Source organism: Plodia interpunctella, chromosome Z (assembly GCF_027563975.2).
Source record: "Plodia interpunctella isolate USDA-ARS_2022_Savannah chromosome Z, ilPloInte3.2, whole genome shotgun sequence".
Classification (NCBI taxonomy): Eukaryota; Metazoa; Arthropoda; class Insecta; order Lepidoptera; family Pyralidae; genus Plodia; species Plodia interpunctella.
In genome coordinates, this window is record NC_071324.2 from 6,704,823 (window position 1) to 6,725,243 (window position 20,421).

Consider the following 20,421-nt stretch of genomic DNA (forward strand, 5'->3'; position numbering starts at 1 on the left):
ATTATCATCAAGCAACAATTTTGTCATCGTTACGCTTGGTTGAGATTGTAAATAGTAGTATTAGAAATCTAGACATTTTGTAACACAGGTGTATAGGGTGACACAGAAAATATAACCAAACCACAAATCTATAAGTATTAGTCCTTACATATGAAATTGGCGTTTTGTCGTACTGGTCACTAATCACAAATTTCTCCTCTTTGGTTAGGAATTCCAAATTCAAGTTTGTACTGCTATTAACGAAACACAAATATATGTGTACATATATTTGTGTTTCGTTAACCGTCATTCATTTGACTATTTTTTCAGATTTTTCTGTTTGCGTCACTTAGTTTACAAAACGGAAAACTTGAATCATCGCATTATTTACGAGTACGAGTTCCACCGTGGCACCAGTGCTGCGGAAACGGCTCGAAGGGTTAATGATGTGTATGTCGGTCGTGTCGCAAAAGAAAACACGCTAGACCACACACTGCACAATATACTGCTATCAAATTAGAGGAGTAGTTACTTATTAATACCAAACCGTATGAAAGTCGAAATGGTCACAAAAAAATTTTGAACATTTATTAGACACTAGTGTCGCCCGGGGCTTCGCTCCCGTAGGAAATTTTGATAAAATGCAGATTTGATTCAAATTCATTCAGCTGCATTTCAGTGCAGTTATATTTTTATTTACGCTATTACCTACCTAGTAAGCAATGATAATTTGAATTCGATGTGTGATACAATCCATAATAGGTCTACTTGATCCTCGGGTTTGTCTGTTTTTGTCGCTCGATTGATAGGTCAGCCATATCATACTTTCTCAAGCCAGCACTTCTTGGGTTTGCCCCTTATGCTAGGCCTAGGCAGGAGCGACATAGGATCCAAAAAGATGGCGGTTGGAAGATGTGGATTTTTACCCTACATCTTTGTGTCGGTTGCCATTAGTACTTGTATGCTTCATGGGGTACTTAGACACCCAGATGTCAATCGAGATAAAGGTCTGTGGGTACCTACTTATTGTAAGTGTGACATAGCACAGACCACTAACTCAGTGTCAGCTTCGTGGACGTAGGTACGTACTTACTATCTATCAGGGGTTTAATTCTCACCCAAGCGAAATGCACTTCATAAAGTTTCTCCATTTACAAATGAAAATGACCGAGCAATCTATGCGTTCGATCGAACTTTTGGACGGTGATTGCAGGCATATAGATAAATGCAGAAACCACCTTCAGAAATAATTGGAGAGAGAAAACTGATGAAGTGAACTGCAATTGCGTGAGAATCGGGCCTCGGATCTGTGTGTTTCATATTTTATAAACTTTTCCGAATGCCAACTTCTTAGGTATTTGACAAAAAAACCTTAATTACCTATATGAGTGGGTAAAACTATAATTCAAATAAAGTTTGTACCTACTATATTCTATATTCTGTACTTGATATAATTGGAATCATTTATATAATTTATCTACGATACTTCTGCATCAACTATGTAGTTCATATAAAAGAATAAGTAACACTTTACAAAAATAACTAAACCTAAGTACTTACCTACCTACATTAAGCATGATACCTACAAAGGTGTATGTTTTCGGTGGTTTTATGTTTTTCTCTTTGCAGGGTACACCATGACAACATTTGCTCCTTCTCTCCTACACTTCGATGTGTTTGATACCTACTACCATCTTTATTACCTACCTTATTAGTGTATGGTATCTATTTCGTCCCGTTTCGGTCACCATTGCGAATGCGATGCCTTACGTTACGATACATCCGCACTTCACTACCGACATTTTAATTCAAGTTTTGAACCAGTCACGTTTACTGCGCTCGCGAAGTCGCTTGTGTGTTTCTCACTGTCAATTTTACGATAAAACAACGGCGACATCAGCACCGAAGTCATGTGAGTAGCTTTAGCCTTAAACAAATGGAAAGTTTTAAATATTTCGTAATCCAAGCGTCTCGCATTGAGAAGTTGACGAGGGGTTGTGTAAAACGTTTGCAATAATATTGTTTACTTATATTTTTTTACACACTTTATTATTCTGTACCAGTAATTAGGATTTGCGGTAGGCATCTTCAATTAATTTGTATAAATATTACACTAATAAACATTAATATTTTCTTTGACTCATTATTTACATAGGTATAACGATACCTTCAGTTTCGATACGAACTAATACAACAGCCTCGCGATTACAATTTGTTTATTAAAAGATTTCAATCATCATTCAATAATCAAAAATACACTTAAAAGTAACCACATGACGTATCTACTACATACATAATCGACATCCACTCAGTTTAGTAGGTAGGTAGGTACCTACTTGAGATAAGACGGGTTTCCTGAAACAGCTAATTTTAATAATAGAAAAATAATATAAATGCAGGTTTTTGATAATTAATTATTTTTTTCAAAAAATTTTTACTATTTATGTTAATGCCTTTTATAAAAAGGTCCCAAATTATTTAGTAGTACTTTTACGACTAATTTTAGAAGATTTTATTTCTTTTTCAATGATCGCAGCTTTTCTTGAATTTTTGCAGAAACTGTTCGAACTGTGATCCTTCTAAAACTTTCTTCCTGAAAATCAACGAAGCTAATTTATTCTATCTGTATGTAAACGAGAAAGAAGATCTAGGTACTTACCTATCATAAATAAATAAGAAAACAATACAAAAGTCTACCTAACGAACTACAGACGGTTGGTCTATTATATGTAGGTATGACTAGATCATGCCCGCGACTTCATTCGGGTAGCCGTCTGTCTGTAAAATTAAATGTTTCTAATAATTTTGACTCCTTATCAAAAATTGTTCGGCCACGCAAACGAAGTCGCGGGCATAAGCTAGTTGATTGATAAAAATCACGCTTCTGCCATTCACAATCTATATGTATAAAAGAACAAGCGTTTTTTATTTATGTTGATAAGTAAAAAACGCTTGATCTTTTATACATACAGATTGAATGGCAGAAGCGTCCAGCCTAATCATAGAAACTATAAGCGAAATTTGGGCAATAGCTTTAGGTTATTACGTAGATAGTGCTCAGATAAGGAAGTTATTTTCAAAATTCGACCCCTAAGGGGGTAAAAATGGGGGTGTAAAGTTTGTATGAAAAATAACGAAAATCTTTACTGATCTACTTGAATCTTGTCACAAATGCTATGCTACAAAAATAATAAAACCCGTGTTTCAGATATTTTTTTTAATTTGACCTTTAGGGTAGTTAAATGAGGGTGAAAAGAAATAACGAATAATCCTATTCAAAATTTCGTCAACTTCATAGTTGATGAAATTTATACGTAAGTATACAGCTCAGCAGTAAACACCATTTAATTCACGTTGTTATTGTTGATGGTTCGAAACCTGAACTTCAATTATTTTCAATTTAATCTGATTATCTATAGGGTGAAATTCTGGGAAAGTTTTATTATGGTTTTACCTGAGCGAAGCTGGGCCGCGCTGCTAGTTAAGTATAAAACAATGTATGGGTCAGCGGAAGTAAATACATCATGACATTGTATATTTCATATTATTTTAATTATTTTGACGCATTTATTGCAAATTTTAAAATCTCAACTGATGCTTACCGTACATCCTGTTTCCATAGGGTCAGAACTTACATCTTGGTTCTCATGCTCATCATCAATATGTGCGAATATTATTTCCTTTTTTCCAATTTCAACTTCGGAACTACTGGATGTACTTGGAACCTTCAAAATGTGGAACAAAAACAATGAATGTAGGTAGGTACTTTATATGTACCTATACCTAACTATGCTTTGTATGCTATGGAAGTGATTTCGTTTTGACTTTGTAAAATCCTTGTCTGGCAGTAGTATAATCAAAACACTGTAGCAAATCGCCTTTTGCGAGACACACTAAAACATTTATATCATTGTAATTAACTTTATGAGTCGGTTATAATTGGTTTGACAATCAGAAACGGATAAAAACTGCGGTATTTACTTTCAAACGTAAGTACATTACAACTTTATGAACGTAGAATTATCTGTGAAATTAAATTCAAGATAGGATTATTTAAACATAATCACACATACAGTCATTTTACACTGTGTGATTATTTTTAAATTAGATAGATACTTTACCGGTATTATGGAAGTTTTTTTCAGTACAATCTTATCCAGCGGGACTTCATCCGGAGGGATCAGTACAGGGTCTATGCAAAGTCTGTTATCTTCATTGGTGTTAAATATGAAGAAAGTGTTGGTGAGCGGTGGTAGACATCGGGACATAAAATGGCTGACTATCATCAGGGCGCAGAGAACAGCGGCCATTACTGCAATGACTGGCGCGTAACTAAGCCTTTCTTCTGGCATACCACAGTCAGACTTCCGTTCGTCAAACCTGTATACAACCTGGTATATGATTTTTCGTTTGTGGTAGACAGACATAGCCGAAGTTCGCCCGGGGCGAAACCATAATTACCCGCCCTTTGAAGTTATAATTTGTCGCCCTTTTGACATCATAATCTCCCCTGAGGTTGACACACGTAGGTGTTTTTAGAGAAACAGTGCTCATGCGCGATTTGAGTAAAATCTTCTTGAATTTGTATAAAGTGGCAGCGAGGCGCGAGCATTTTGATGACGGGTTCTGAAAGGGACATTTTTACCGCCCGTCGTAACGGTTGCGCCCAGAGCCGTCCGCCTATCCTACGCACCGCTACTGCTGCAGATAAAGGTAAAACGCAAGGTTACATGTTCATTGGTCCGGGACGCTGACTCCAATGTCGAAACCAGTCGAACAATGTTGTACGATGACTTTGTAGTTGTAATTCAATCATCACTTCAAAGATCATCGCAACTATTGTATAACAACTTCATAGAAATTATATGGCGGCACGTCCCGGTTTCGCTCCAGTTTAAACTGTTTTGAGTTTCTTGCGTTCATACAGACTCGACAGAGGGTTTTTTTTAAAGGATTTGGACGTGGCATGTCATCGGCTCCCTTTAGATGTTATTTCGCTACAAGTATATGAAGTATTTGTTGTTTTCTTTTCATCATTCACTGGATACAATTTGTTTATTTCCTGCGACGCCCTGTTCATTAACCGGTGATTGTAACTTCTCTCAAAATAAACTGCTGTATTTATTTAATATGTATGTAAGTATGTAGTTTTTATGTACGCAATGCATTTAATATAACTACTAATGCCACCAAAAACATGCTAGATAAAGTACCGCAGATCAGTTTTTCTACCCTAAAAAGTTGTGAGATCTATGTAATACCAAGTGGGTTAATTTATTTACTTACTACTTAAGGGCCCTTCTGTCTTAAGTTATTACGTTAGTTATCATATCAATATTATAAATATTTTACGTTTTAAATAAATAGAACGACTTGGCCATTCTTAAATATACTCACCTAAATTATTACGTCGGAAGGACTGGTGAGAAACCAGGTTGACGTCTCGTAGTACTGTATGGTGTGATACATACTAAAACAATCTAATCATGCAATGGCCGAGTCGATCTATTTATTTAAATGTAAAAGATTTATTGTTATTGATATGACAATAACTAACGTAATAACTTAAGACAGCAGGTCCCTTAAGTAGGGAATAAATTAATTAACCGACTTGGTATTGCATGGATCTCACAACTTGTTACGGTAGAAAAACTGAACTGTGAGACTTTGTGTTTTTTACAGCTTGTTTTTGATTGCATCTCACTTTTTATAGGTAGTCATAAATTGTATTTGTATAGAAAATCGTGTTTTTTCCATATTTCCACATATTTTCCCATGGGAATGTTGTTAAATGTCATGGGTTGAACAGACCCATTCTCACCCTTACCATTATCAGGTACAATGTTTCATTAACTGTAAAAGTAACTTTGTATATTTCCTATATTTATATGGGATTACAAAGTTATTCATGCAGTGGGTGTATCTAGAAAACTTTACCGAAATTACAAAATATTTAGTTTTTCCCTTGATTTAGATACTAAGCACTAATTGTATTCTAAATTCGAAGCTTCTATGTCTGCAAGTAGTAGTGCCTTAGACTTTTAGAAATTTGAAATCAATAAGCGTTTACAAGTTACAATTCATAAACTACTGGTTCAAATTGAATGAAATTTGAATTGTTTATACAATACCTGCTTAGTTACTGAAAATTGAGGCGTCCTGTTTTATCCACAACGAAGTTATTGGGGTTCGAAATTGGCCTGAATTGCTCCGAGAAAAGGATGGTACAGCCGTGCCGTGGGGGGCACTGCCGTGTACATTTATGTAACTATACATTTTATACATAATCAAAGACTTATTTAGATATATTGCCGTTCATTTCTGTGCTCATAAATTTGGATTCCCATAAATACTTCAAGTAAATCTATTAAATACCATAGGAAACTAATTTTATACTAAATGGACCAATGATGTATTGAGTTTTCACGTATTTACATACTATTTGCGTTTAAAACCTACTGTGCCTACTACTTATCGTACTTACATCTAATGTATGTAGGTTACCTTTAATATCTTGTTATAGTTTTTAATAGTTCACGGTTCTACATGGTTTTTGAAACACGTTTTAATTTTACACTCGCCGTGATAGGTATTATAATATGTATGAGTATGTAAGGTATGGAGAACTATAGCTGATAACAATTTTGAAGAAAACCTATAAACAATCAGCTACTATTAAATTAATTTAAAAATATTCTGTAGATAGTTGACCTAAAAAGGCTAGCCCTCCAGTCATGTCGTAGACTATCTAATCGCGATCGAGATCGACAATCACGGTAGGCTGCTATTCTGAAATAGGTACATTTATTTATTTACTATGTGTACAAAAATTAAATATTTTGTCCATTGATTTGTTTCATTACCTACCGATTCAGTTTCATCATCCACGTTACTCTCGTTAATCACGAAGCTCACAAAATTAGGCCAGTATTTAAAAAAATCCTGTATTGATAACAGCTACAAAGCAATTCGCGGTCTGAGGCTAGGATGACTAAACACTTCTGACTAACTATATTATTTTTAGTGACTAACTATAATATAACGAGAGGCAATTAACCAATCAGGTACTCCACAATTTTTGATGCCATCACACACAACGCCGCTGGTGAAGCAAAACTCATCCTGCAGGGTCGTGCACAAGGTCTCGTTGTCTTTGGCACAGCCTTTTGGAGGCTTTAAACGAGCAGCGGTGGCAGTAATTTGATACTGTGTGGCCTGCAAACCGAAACAGCGAATGTGAAGTGACCAAATTCGCTGTTGATTAACCATTTGAATTGAACTAAACATGATCTAAGACTATACCAAAATCAGAGTGTTTTAACATCAGGCAAATTTTTATAATGCTTAGTGAAAAACTTTAAAATATTCTAAGAAAAAACATAACAGTTCGATGTAAATCAAAAAGAGATTAATATTTGTTATCCTTTACTACCTACAGATTTATTTTTGCTCTTTGTCATCCAGATCTGCTGGTATTCTTAATAATGTTTGTGCCAGTCTAGATAAATATAATTAATTTAAATTATATTCATAGGCGACTTTCGTGTTTAATCTAGTAAGGTTTTATGTACATGATATTTTACTTACATTTAATTCAGAATTGATGCTGCTATTGCTCATAAAATGCAGCTTCACTTGTCGTCTAGTAGACATTATGAAATAGGGTGTGAAAATTTCTCTAGTGCCGATAACTTCGCAGATTGTTTGACAAATATTTCTATTGAAAATAGTTAGAACATTCTGATTTAGTAAGCAGTTGTTACCAATGTCATTGGGAAACCGAATAACGACTATGAGATGAATGTCTATATCGGTCACAATTTCTATTATGCACTGGTAATCTAATTCTGACTGTGTTCTTAATACCTGCCGAAAAGATTTCATTTAAAAAACGATGTTATGTTAAACAACACTCTAATGCACAAATCGCAAAGTAATCACATGTGTGGACAAAATTGATGTCCAAAATTTATTAAAAATAAGAAAAAAATATTAAAGATTTATTAACTTGCCAATATAATTTTTAAATGTGTTTAGAAACAACGTGTGATTTTTTGAATATTAATTATTTTGGTTATTGATGTCCTGAGTAGAATACCGTCATTACATCTCATCACGCACAATAACAACTAAACGCCAAGGCCGGCGTTGGAACGGGCATTCACTTGTCCGTAATCTCGAGGTTTATGATCACTGATAGATCTATAAGCAAATACCTTTAAACCTACCAACAATATACTGTTGAAAAACAAAATATACTTGATATGCCCGAATTTTGCCACGATCTACATACAATCATTTTACATGTCTAATGATGAATACGGCTAGATAAACTGAAACATTTTTTAAATCGGGACGATAGTTTCAGTATTTACCGCGTTTACATAAATAAAGAAGAATGTATACGAAAAAACAAAACAAAGTGAACAGAATAAATGAATGCATTTAGCGAAACTTTATGCTTTAGCTCATCTCTAGTGTTAATTATATATATTCACCAAAGTGAGAGTATCTGCCATTCCCATTCCGAAAGATATGTCGTATCTGAGATGATGTGACAAAATGCAGTCGTTGCTAATGTCTCGGGGCCGGTACAGCAACATCAACCCTCGCCCTTGTACAGGGAGAAAATTCCGACACAGAAAGACTGTAGAAATTAACATAATTGTAAACCTCCTTAAGTTTGTCATGTTTATGCAGCAAATTGAAAATCTATGCGGTCGATATTTCTCTTTCTTTGTTGATTAGACATAGGCCATAGACCATAAATAAATAAATAAATAAAAGATATGGTCTATGGTTCCGAATTAAATTTTAAACATTTCTATTTTTAGACGTGTTCAATGTACTTACTTACCCAGAAAAAAAAACAATTCTGTTTGTACATAGGCTTATTTGCTTGTTTATATGTAATTGTTTTTCTTTCGTATTCGAGTATTGTGTCCAATTTGTCCCTCACCCTACGTATATAATTTTGGCGTGTTACTATCACAGACCAATTAACAATCAATTTATTTATCTATTTTTATCTAACACTACCAACTAAGGTCAAAGTTTAAGTTTGACAAGCAAAAAATAAATAAAAGGCAAAGATTTTGGTATGAGTAAATAAACCGAGATAGAATAGTGCTAAAATGAATTTAAATGATAATTTTCAGACAATGTCTGTGAAAGAACATGGAGATCTGGGCTCCCAGACTCAGTACGGCTATGAGAAAGACTTCAGGACCGCCCTGCCGCAGTTCATCGCCGTCAGCGTCAAGAATTTGCTGCTACTTGGTATTTTTTTATTTTATCCCATTTTTTACACTGCTGGGCATTATTATGCCTGCCTAGGGCCTGATTAATCCTAAGGCTAATTAAGCTGCAGCTTAGGGCTTGAGGATCAGGGAGCGATGAAATCGTACATTCGCATGCACTAATATGTATTTCAAGACAAAACACTAAATTAAACAATAATATGTTGTAAAAACTCCTGAATTAAGAGCGATCATCACAGGGAAAACCATAAAACCTGATTGAAATGTGAATTGCAGGAAATTATACATTTGTCTGATTTGTAACATTTGGTATTTCTTGGTCTATCTCTACGCTGTCGCCGAACACAAGAACTATCCAGCTAATCAATTAACTACAACGTCAATTACCGATAAATACAATGCTAAATAGAAAAAAATAGTGTAATAATACCTACATAGTGAATTAGAATAGACATGAATTAAATTTTAGTGCTATCACATGACAGTAAAATTTGCTACTTAATTCACGTTTAACGGTCTCATTGACCTCGGACTTCGGACATAATTAATAATCGAAGAAACATTGAGATAACGTAGAAGAGGGGATAAACTTGATAATTTATATATATCCTGAAATCTTAATTAGGTTCTTACCACTGAACTTAAACTATACGTTCTTTTGTATTTTACACGCTCGGAACAGAAGAAATCACAATAGCATGTGAACATACTCTATTTATAACTATTTACTATTCGGGAAATGTTTGTATGAAATTTATAGTACTTACTAGCTTTCACCCTCGGCTTCGCCAGCTTAATTTCATAGTCAAATCTCGGTCATTCTTTTATCGCGTAAGCGTTTGTAAGACTGGTAAACACTGGTGATTCAAAGGTGTTTCATATATTAATCAATACATATAATAAAACAGTAGAAAAAAAATCCTGTAGGTACACTGAATGAATCATCATCATAATCATCATCGTCATCAATACATATAATAAAGTTGAAGAAAGGTCAAATTTGTACATTGGATATTTATAAAAATTCTTCATGGTATTTACTTAGTTACTGATATAGATGACGAAAATAAAATTTTTGTCTGTCTGTCTGTCTGTAAGTCTGATATAGATATAATAGGCGTAGTATGTATTAATATATCAGTAAAAAAAACTCTTTCGTTACTGAATCAAAGACTGACTGACAGACAACATACTTCCGAAATTGTATGGGACTTAATACAGTTTTCAAGACAAAAAGCTGAAAATTGGTACACTTACTTTTTGTAGTGAATAATAAATACAAAAAATGTTTAATTTACGTTTGTAATTAATAAAATTGAACAAAAAAAAAGAAAATTGAAATAAAGATGAAAAAAATGCGAATTTGAATCATATATAACCAGTCTTACAGAGTACGCGATAAAAAAATTACTGAGATTTTGCTATGAAATTCACGCGGGCGAAGCCGCGAGCTAGTTTACAAATAAAATTAGGCGATAGAGTAAGAATTTAAATAAATAAATAAACTGCACTTCCGCAAAAACAAGAAGCTCACCTTGAAGCTTAGGTAGGTACATATTTAGGTATCTAGAATGACGTAACTATTCTGTTTTCCAAATTCTATCAAAAATGCTTATTCTTGATGTATTAATGAATACTTGAAATACTTGATTCATATTTCTTAATCAGCAGTAAAACCGTTAGCCAGATATTATTTAAATAAATATTCCCACGGGAATCGTAGTAATAGCGAGTTATTTATGCTTAGGTAGGCTTTTAGGCTTAGAATTTGGAACCAGAAATAAATATAATTTTAAAATAAGAACTAGGAATACCGAAACTGACTGTATAGACAGGGTACGTTTGATTTTTGTGAAATATTATGTATAGCATAGCACCCTATGTTTTTTTCCAAGTTATGTTCTTTCCGTGTATCATATTCCATAACAATACGTCGAGTAGACTATGATTTTGAAAATGCAAATTCAAGACGTTCGTTGATGGTACATCAACGAACTACAGGTACAATGCTACCTCGGCCCTCGGCAGCCCTCGCCTCGGGTTTTTATGTCTACATCTTTTTCAAATTTCATCACAATCGGACTAACGGTTTGAAGCGTGAATACGTATGTAACAGACAGATTAACAACTCCCGCATTTATAGTCATTATTAGTAAGAATGACCTAAGAACTACTATTTTTCAGGATATGGGATGACATTGGGGTTCCCAACGATCCTCATTCCAGCCGTGAAAAACCCAGCAGAAAGCGAAGTCTTGCAATTAACCAATTCTCAAGTCTCATGGATAAGTAAGTGCGTAAGTTGCTCATTAAACAAATGCCAACGAATAACGTTTAACACTTTAATTTTGTAAATAATCTCAATGGAAAAGTCTCCATTCGCAATTGTTGCACCTGTACATACAATAGGTATTATTAAAATATTTAATTTTAAAGTATGTGGCTATAATTAATTGTATTACAAGTATTATTATACTTGTAATATGCAAACGACAAAATTAGTTCTAGTGTCAAATTTTAACTCTTGACACTATGACTAAATTTTGTCGTGTCACGATCCATCTGTGATGTTGACTGTACATCCTATAAATCATTTCTTCCAGGTTCCTTAAATTTAATAGTAGTGCCCTTAGGCTGTGCTCTGTCTGGCGTGGTGACTGCTCCCATGGGCCGAAGACGAGCCATGCAAGTGGTGAATCTTCCCTTCTTTGTGGCCTGGTTACTGTTCCACTTCTCCTCCACCACTGAACACCTGTACGGAGCGTTGATTCTCACAGGACTGGCTGGAGGGATATTAGAAGCACCAGTTAGTATTTTCGAAATGTAATGTCTTGTATTAGATAACTATTTTCGAGTTTAATCCAATCTAATTTAAAATTCATTATCAACCAATTACGTCCCGCCGGGGTTTCGTTCCAGTGGGTACATCTGTATAAAACTTACTCCATGCTCTCTGGAATAATGTAACTTCTTACAAGTAAAAAAAGTCTGGAATCTACGCGGCTAGACATTAGAAAAAAAAAATTTAACTATATCTCGCGCGTGGCTCTTTATCTGTTCTAAAACTATAAGACATATACCAATTTTCATCAAAATCAGTTCAATGCAGAGGTTTAGGTGTCAATGCGTACAAATAAGTAGTGAGTCTGTCTACTTACGTATTTGTATTGTTAGTATTGAAATGGAGGTATGGAGACTCTGGCTCCATCACATTTACGGCTGCTCTAAATTTCAATAAATTACTTGGTTACGAGTCTTTGAATCTTTGTTGGGGTTTCATAATATATGGCGAGACAACTTTCCAATGTATTTGGTAGTATTCGCACGTAAAATTTCTTACGTAATGCTTTATAGTAGCCTGTAGTACCATCACCACAATCATAATATATGCAGGAGTTTTCCGAAACGATAAAAAAATCCTTTTCTTGTAAAAAATAATCACGCAAAATAAAAATGAAAAATCTTTGTTAATACAGGCACATTAGCAAAGATTTGTAATCTCTACACAGTTTTCTCCATACAATTTCTCTACTCCTGGTTAAGTAGATTTGAATCTGGTCCATATCGATTTAAACCTAAGTTGCACAATTTTGCACATGCGATGTCAGTACTTACTTACACATGTGTTTATAATGTTATATTGTGTTAGTTACGCATTAACGTTACGCCACTATCTAGAGGTCATAATTCATTGTATTTTAGGTGCTAACATACGTAGCCGAGATAACTCAGCCACATTTGCGAGGGGCATTGACAGCCACCAGCTCCATGTGCATCATCATCGGCGTCTTCACCCAGTTCTTGTTTGGCCTGTTCATGTATTGGAGGACTGTTGCATTGGTCAACATAATTTTTACGGTAAGTAGGTACCTTATGTTTATAATACCTTAATTGAGGTTGAGGGCGTATGGACCCGCACTAAAATCAAACTACTTCATCATTTGCGTGAACGTAAATGTCATATGAGGCGGGTAAGTATCATTACCTTCATAAACAGGTAACAATTGAATTCTCAAGGAAGATTCACATCAGGCAGACTGTTGGTGGTCAAAATCACAGCCGAATCACGAAAATATTATTTATTTTCACCTGTCCCGATGTTTGCTTGTTTGTCTGTAATAAAATCTTACTGTTTAGATTGGTTCTACTTCCAGTCGTCCTACAGAGTTAAAATTTCCCCCGTGACTTCAGTTTCCATGACAATGCATCATTATGATAAGTATGACCTGACGGTACACCCAAGATCGGTTCCCGATGAACAAACTCGTCCACATCACGGCTATGGGTTTTGTCTCAGGCGTTAAATGCCACAAAATCTCTGACGACAATAAATCTTGGGGCGAAAATGGCATTTTTGTAAAAAAAAAAACTTGTTAACGCTGAGCACGCGAGTACGAAAGTGAACCACCTAAGTTGAGTTTGGTTATGGGTTTGATGAAATCATTCCTTCTTAGTTTCTTTTATTGAGTGTGCGTGCTGTAAACTGGTGTCAGATTTTATTCAATTTGGGACCAGTTCCTTGAAGGTATCTATAAAATGTATTGTATAAACTGGTTTAGCCTAGGCTATACTAGTTCGTCCTATCGCATGTAGGAAAAATTAGTTTATCCTAGGCCAAACTAGTTTATCATGACAGAAATAAACACACTCAGGTTAAACAGAAATGATAGGTCATTTCTGTTGTTTCTGTTGTCTAAATTAATTTAGCCTAGTCCAACAAACCAAGGCTTCGTAATAGCATTATAATACTATTAAAAATACTTTATTATTTGTTAGAATGTGAAAAATTTATAACTTCATCATCATAACTTCATGTTATCGTAATAGTTTTGATTAAATTGTTAATTTTAATTGAATAGTATTTTATTCAATTTACCTATTTGTCTTTCAAAATATTCTATAATGTTTAGACTAGGCCATGCCAGTATACCTGAGAGTGTTTTAGGATAAACTAGTTAGGCCTATGTTAAACTGGTTTATCATATCGGGATTAGGACCACCTAGTTTAGCCTAGGCTATATACCAGTTTATCCTATCGCACGTAGGAAGAATTAGTAACTTAGGCAACACTATTTTATCCTGGAATCGGGTTTGGCCGGTAACAATTTACTATTTTTCTTCTTTTTTTTACATTTCTAAAAAAACATAGAGTATATTTTATATTTATACATAGATTTAATAAGTATAGTAGCTACTAATTCCATGCATTTATGTTTATTTCTCATTTCAGGTGTTGGCTGTCATGGCGCTGTTTTTTGTGCCAGAATCACCACATTGGCTGGTTTCGAGGAAACGATTTAGTGACGCCAAAAAGGTTTTTACTATTGTTATGTTATTTATCTGTTATTGTTATCACTAACTCTGTCCGTGGTTTCGCTCTCGTGGGAATTCTGGATATGCCTCCGAGCCACGAACATCAATAAAGGTGAAATTTTGGCATGTATCTACGATGTCTACCTATGACTATGTCTAAAAGACGTATTGCTAAGAAAGGTGTTTTGATTTCATCATTAAAGGGGTAGGAGGGGAGGTTTGTATGAATCGCAACGTAACGAAGAAAGCGCAGGAGGAAACGAAGGAAACGCAACGAGATACGTATCTAGCGAAAAAGAGGATGGGACATCATACGAATACCTCAGTCCTGCAGAATTATATACGCCTTAAGTTTTAAAATATGGCTGAAGGTTTTTGCGATTAATTTTTTAAATATCGTTAGGTACAGGTACAGGTACAGATTATATACATGTAATCGATGTTATAGTAACATATAAACTTTGTCACTAAGTTAGTAGGTGTATAAAGCGTTACTGGTAGGTATCAAACGCAAATCCTCCTAAAAACTACATCAAAACAAGCAACTTTTATTCTACGACTTTTCGTGATTTGTAGTTTTTTTTTTTCATTTAAAAAATTAAATCTTATTTGCGATTGTACACATCTTAACTATATGTAATAGCCAAGCAACACGAAACAGTACTACAGTAGCGCGTTATGTAGCGGAATCGAACATCGAACAATAAAACTAATTTTTTTATTACGTTTAGACAAATGTCGTAGAACAAAAGATGTCAGGCCCTATGTATCTTATACGCCTTTGGGAGGTTATGCGTTAGGTACCAGTTTATAGTATAGATAATTAGTATTATTATGTAAAAAATACATACGTGCGAGATTTGAACCTTCATTATATGAAACAAAGTCTTTTGCTGCGTCTGTTTGTGTTTGCGATAAGCCAAAAACTACTGCACATTTTTCACCAATAGATGGTGTATTCCTGAGGAAGGTATAATTTTCTGAGGAAGGTAAAATAAAAAAGAAACAGAATTCTAACTATGTAGGTAGGATTTTTCATTGATCTACTAGCGGCCCGTCCCGGCTTCGGTCTAATAAAATACAATAAATTATACCTTCCTCAGGAATACACTACCTATCTATTGGAGAAAACCGTACAGTAGTTTTTGTGTTTATCGCAAATAGACAGACAGACATAGCTGGGTACTTTGTTTTATAATATATAAGGATGACGAATTACTACACGAATAAAAAAGTTAAACTAATAAAAAAAATAATTGTAATACATGATAGTAATTTCAAAATTTATAAGTAAATGGGTATACTTATAAAAAATAAATATTATAAATATTAACTTTTATGAAAACAAGAATTTTGTATTGTAATTTCAGAGTCTGCAATGGCTTCGAGGTTGGACTGAAGCTTATGCAGTGGAAGATGAACTGAAAAATATTCAAGCTCTGTATATATCAAAAAAAGGTTAGTTACTAGGTAGTTAGGTACATCATCTATTTATATAAGTTGCTTGTTGCCTTTAATAGGCCCACAAATCAGTAGGTACGTAATAAAAGCTTTCCTTGGGAGGCGACAATGATCTACTCTTTCCATGAGTGAAAATCGCATGAAAATTAGATCCGTCGTTTTTAGTTCCCCTTAATTAGAGATAAGAACTAACAGGACCGTAGCGCAGCAGGGGATTTTATTATACTCGTAGTACATAGGTATATGTTGTATAGTGATAGTGTATTTACATATTACAAAGTCATCTGCCGTGTCTGTCTGTTCGCCATTAACTCAAAAACTATTACACCGATTTTCATACGGTTTTCACCACTTTATAGTGTGGTAATTGAGGAAGGTTTAGGTGTATAATTTATAATATTTTAGCTTAGCGAAGCCGGAACGGACGACTAGTTATTTGATAAATGTTTTCAGATAAACCTGAAGATGAAGAATCATTCACAGAAAAAATATCCAACTATACTAAAAAAGGTTTCATTCTTCCATTCCTTCTCGTGAGCTATAGTTTCTTTGTTGGACACTTCTGCGGCATGACCACACTCCAGGTAATACGATTCATAAACTTACTCAATTAAGTGGATCCTGAGCTCCAACGACATAAGTAGTTGAAAAAGTAAAAGGGGAACTCGCTACCTAGAGTTACCTAGTTGTCTATACCTACAAAGGACCTGAATGATGAGGGGCATGAGTATAATGTAGCACTCATGGGGCATAAAAAATTTTTCGCTGCACTGTACAAAGTTCTAAATTGATTTAATATTAAATATAAAAAAACCATTATGAGAACAGGAAATATTTACTTAGTTTTGGTAGAAAGAGCTGAATGAAAAGGAAAATTGTTCTTTCAATTGTTGCAGACATTTGCAGTTTCCATATTTCAAATGCTAGAGGCGCCACTGGACAAATACTATGCTACACTAATCCTGGGCGTGTTGCAGATCTGTGGGACTATTATCTGTGTCCTGCTCGTGCACTACACAGGAAAGAGGCCATTGACCTTGTTCTCGACAGGAGCAGCCGGTGTCTGCGCTCTCCTGGTCGCTGGTTATGACGGCTTTCTCAAAACTGTAAGAGAATAACTTCTGCATTTTCTGCTTCTGCCTTTTCTTTTCTACGTTGTTCGTGTAACGGTTAACCCTGTGTGTAATCTAATGGTGAGAAGTCGATTCGTTTGCTCATTTTTACACACGTCGGGAGTGTTCACCTTAAGGTAGCTAACTAGGTAGTTAGCTACCTTAAGGTGTATCAAATATATTGATTGAATTTTGAGTAGATAAGTGTAAGTGATATTTGCGATTTTATACTATGTATTGAGAAATAAAAAACATTTAAGTGAACTAGGTACTTGACAAGACCTTTGTCGCGGAAAGACATAATTAAAATATTTTTTGTTTCAGCATGATCTAACTCTTCATTCTAGTGTTAACACAACAAATATGACTACAGATAATTTGACAGGACCTCTGGTAATTAATTCATCTTTTTCTTTTATGATTCACCTAAAGACACATCTAATGCTTCTTCATAGTGTCGCATGCAAATGCAACGCAATGCATCTATGACACTGCGTCGCATGTCAGTGTGAATCTACGCATATAAATTCAATACGTGCTGCAGAATTGTATATGTAACCAAACCAGTTTTTGATAGCCTTAAATGACTGTGTGCAAAAAACTCTACTTAATAGATTTTCTTGCTATTTTCTTCAATATAAGCAATACAATACGCAATACTTAATTTACATTCTTTATTTTTCTATTTATACACATTTAATTTCATAGACCAATCTACGAGATCTTTGGCAGTTTTCTAACTTTTATTGTGAATATTTTTAGAACAACCCCTACTCCTGGATTCCTATGACTCTTCTGATGCTGTTAGCTCTTATATCCCACAGCGGTATTCGACTTTTACCTTGGATTTTGATCGGCGAGGTAAGAGGACATCTTAAATGCTTAAGTACTTATTAAATTTATACTCGTTCTGACTATAATATATATATATGGATATACTACTATATATATAGAGGTATATATATATATATATATATATATATATATATATATATATATATATATATATATATATATATATATATATATATATATATATATATATATATATATCTCTCTCTCTCTCTCTCTTCTCTCTATATATATCTTCGGGTATTCCCGGTTATATTAGGAACTGTGACTTTGATGCCCAAAATCCCAAGCATCATCTAAAAAATAATTATAACATTTTGAATATTTGGCTATGATTTTTCAACCGGCTGCCAGTATGTCGCACAACCATCTTAGCCAGCTCTTTGGCCTCTCCCATACATCCACGGGATGTCCCCGCCCCGTGATGTCTGTCGTGGTGATTCTTATAGATTGTTTTTATTAACTGAAGGACCACTTCTATAATATCTTCAACAACATGGCAAATGTTATTATCACCAAAGGGCTATAAAATTGTTGAAACAAAAAAAGCCATCATGATATCTGTGACTTGATAATGTCCTACTTACCTACCTTTAGTACCTACCTAAATTATACCTAAGTTATGTCAGATACATTTTTTTAATTTTACCAATACCTACCTACAGGTTTTCAGTGCAAAAACCAGATCTGGCGGTGCGGGCCTGGCTAGCGCCGTCGGCTACCTCTTCGGGTTCCTTACAAATAAGATGTTCCTCAGCATGGTCGACCGTTTTGCTGTTTGGGGAACTTACGGCTTCTATAGTTTTGTGGGGTAAGGGATAAATTCGCGATGACATTGAGAAACGTCATACATCATTTAAATTGAAACAAATTTTAAATTGTCAGAATATACGACAATTAAAATAATCTATGAATATACGTATTTGTATATTCTATAATATATGCTTATTATAAATGCGAATTAAATCACGGGCAAAAGCTAGTATGTCTCTTTTGCGTCCTACCTAGCTACTGCTGCTGGTACCGGTACTTTATAACTAGTGCTTATTGGTATTTAGTAACTAGCTACTTAGGTATATTTATAAGTAAATATAAAAATGACGAAATTATGTTAGACATGTGAATAAGATTTTATTTTCAGGATAACCGGTTGTTTTGCTTTTTACTTTGTCTTGCCTGAAACAGAAGGGAAAACGCTTAATCAAATAGAAAATCATTACGCCGGCATAACGAGATTAACAAATGAAGTTTATAGATCTAAGGTATTTTTATTCCATTTCTTATTTTAATAATAAAAGAAAATGTAATTTTACCATACAATAAAGATAAAGTCTTTGTGGTTAAATTATGTATACTATATCGTTTCAGAAGCGGCCGAAGAAGGTAATTTCGTCAGTGTACGAAACTAATGGAACGATCAATCCATCTTTCGAACCCGATATTTCAAAATTATAAATGTGTAATGTGGTAGGTTTGAGAAAATGGGGGAGACGTATAGTAATTCTTACAAATATGAGTATTCTTTCGAAATCAATAGAAAATCCACAGTAATAAAGTCACAAATAATAAATCCTACCAATTCGATGCAATAAACATCATACTATTAGATGCGATTCGATACAATAGACATCGTACTACTTAAAAGCTTACCTTAGCTTACTACCATAATGCCACAATCAATTCATAATTATTAATATTATCAGATAAATTATATAATACTACAGCTAAACTCAGATTTGGCCGCTTAGATTTACCCGGCTGGACCAATCGAACTGATATTGGCTGCACTTAGGTCTAGCCGAAAGGATAAAGGCTAATTCTAGATCTAGGTGATGACCAGCCAGTTGAAAGGGTTTTAGACGAAACATATGTATGGAAACGTAACCTGTAAAAAAAGATTGGTAAATGATTAAATTATCTAGTTCTAAGTTCATAGTTAAATATTCTTCTTGTCTGTGATTTAAAAATAAATGATAACTTTTATATATGAAAATAAATATAGTAAGTACACTTTCTATTATCTAGTTTGTTTATTTTATGCTTCCCTAAATTACTTTCCTCTAGAACATAACATTATTTTGTTAGACATTAAGGTACTTAAATAGCATGGATTTAGTAAGTACTTCGTTGTACGGACTACTTACTAATTCGATGGTATATACCTTATGAAATAAAAAAGAAAGAAAGAAAATCTTTATTCGGCTAAACAAAACTCATTTACCTATGCTAAAGTACTTATACCTAATTTTACTATGCTAAAGTACTTATACCTAATTTTATAGGAACTTATTAATAATGGAAAATTCGGAGATCGAAGCCGAAATGGTAATTCGGTGGCTTAGGGGTCACAGTATCGTATATGGTATATATAATTTACAGTAATGTATATGTAATTTACAATTTCGATTTTATCAGTTTTGCACTGCAAAATGAATTCTTGAAAA

The 20,421-nt window shown here is 34.2% G+C and overlaps 2 protein-coding genes across 5 annotated transcripts; one reads left to right on the forward strand and one right to left on the reverse strand.

The window, feature by feature from the left end:
* Nucleotides 1–885: 885 nt before the first annotated feature.
* LOC128683340 (facilitated trehalose transporter Tret1-like) lies at nucleotides 886–19,997 on the forward strand. Of its 3 annotated transcripts, none has more exons than XM_053768873.2 (15): nucleotides 886–1,060; nucleotides 1,609–1,891; nucleotides 9,138–9,258; nucleotides 11,424–11,528; nucleotides 11,843–12,045; nucleotides 12,942–13,097; nucleotides 14,470–14,553; nucleotides 15,923–16,010; nucleotides 16,467–16,597; nucleotides 16,991–17,119; nucleotides 17,450–17,518; nucleotides 17,888–17,986; nucleotides 18,643–18,788; nucleotides 19,119–19,239; nucleotides 19,346–19,997. In XM_053768873.2, exons 3-15 carry the CDS (start codon nucleotides 9,141–9,143, stop codon nucleotides 19,430–19,432), a joined length of 1,536 nt encoding a protein of 511 aa, XP_053624848.1. In that variant the 5' UTR covers nucleotides 886–1,060; nucleotides 1,609–1,891; nucleotides 9,138–9,140; the 3' UTR covers nucleotides 19,433–19,997. The 3 variants fall into 3 exon arrangements, with proteins under 3 accessions (XP_053624848.1, XP_053624849.1, XP_053624847.1); XM_053768872.2 differs by having other exon boundaries at nucleotides 909–1,060; nucleotides 16,910–17,119; XM_053768874.1 differs by lacking the exon at nucleotides 9,138–9,258 and having other exon boundaries at nucleotides 908–1,060; nucleotides 16,910–17,119.
* Nucleotides 2,043–8,723, reverse strand: LOC128683344 (uncharacterized). Of its 2 annotated transcripts, none has more exons than XM_053768879.1 (6): nucleotides 8,478–8,723; nucleotides 7,567–7,845; nucleotides 7,037–7,194; nucleotides 4,101–4,359; nucleotides 3,582–3,704; nucleotides 2,043–2,572 (listed from the first exon to the last, which is right to left on the reverse strand). In XM_053768879.1, the coding sequence occupies exons 1-6, from the start codon at nucleotides 8,667–8,669 to the stop codon at nucleotides 2,492–2,494; spliced, it is 1,092 nt and encodes a 363-aa protein (XP_053624854.1). In that variant the 5' UTR covers nucleotides 8,670–8,723; the 3' UTR covers nucleotides 2,043–2,491. The 2 variants fall into 2 exon arrangements, with proteins under 2 accessions (XP_053624854.1, XP_053624856.1); XM_053768881.1 differs by having other exon boundaries at nucleotides 7,567–7,696; nucleotides 8,478–8,581.
* Nucleotides 19,998–20,421: the final 424 nt, after the last annotated feature.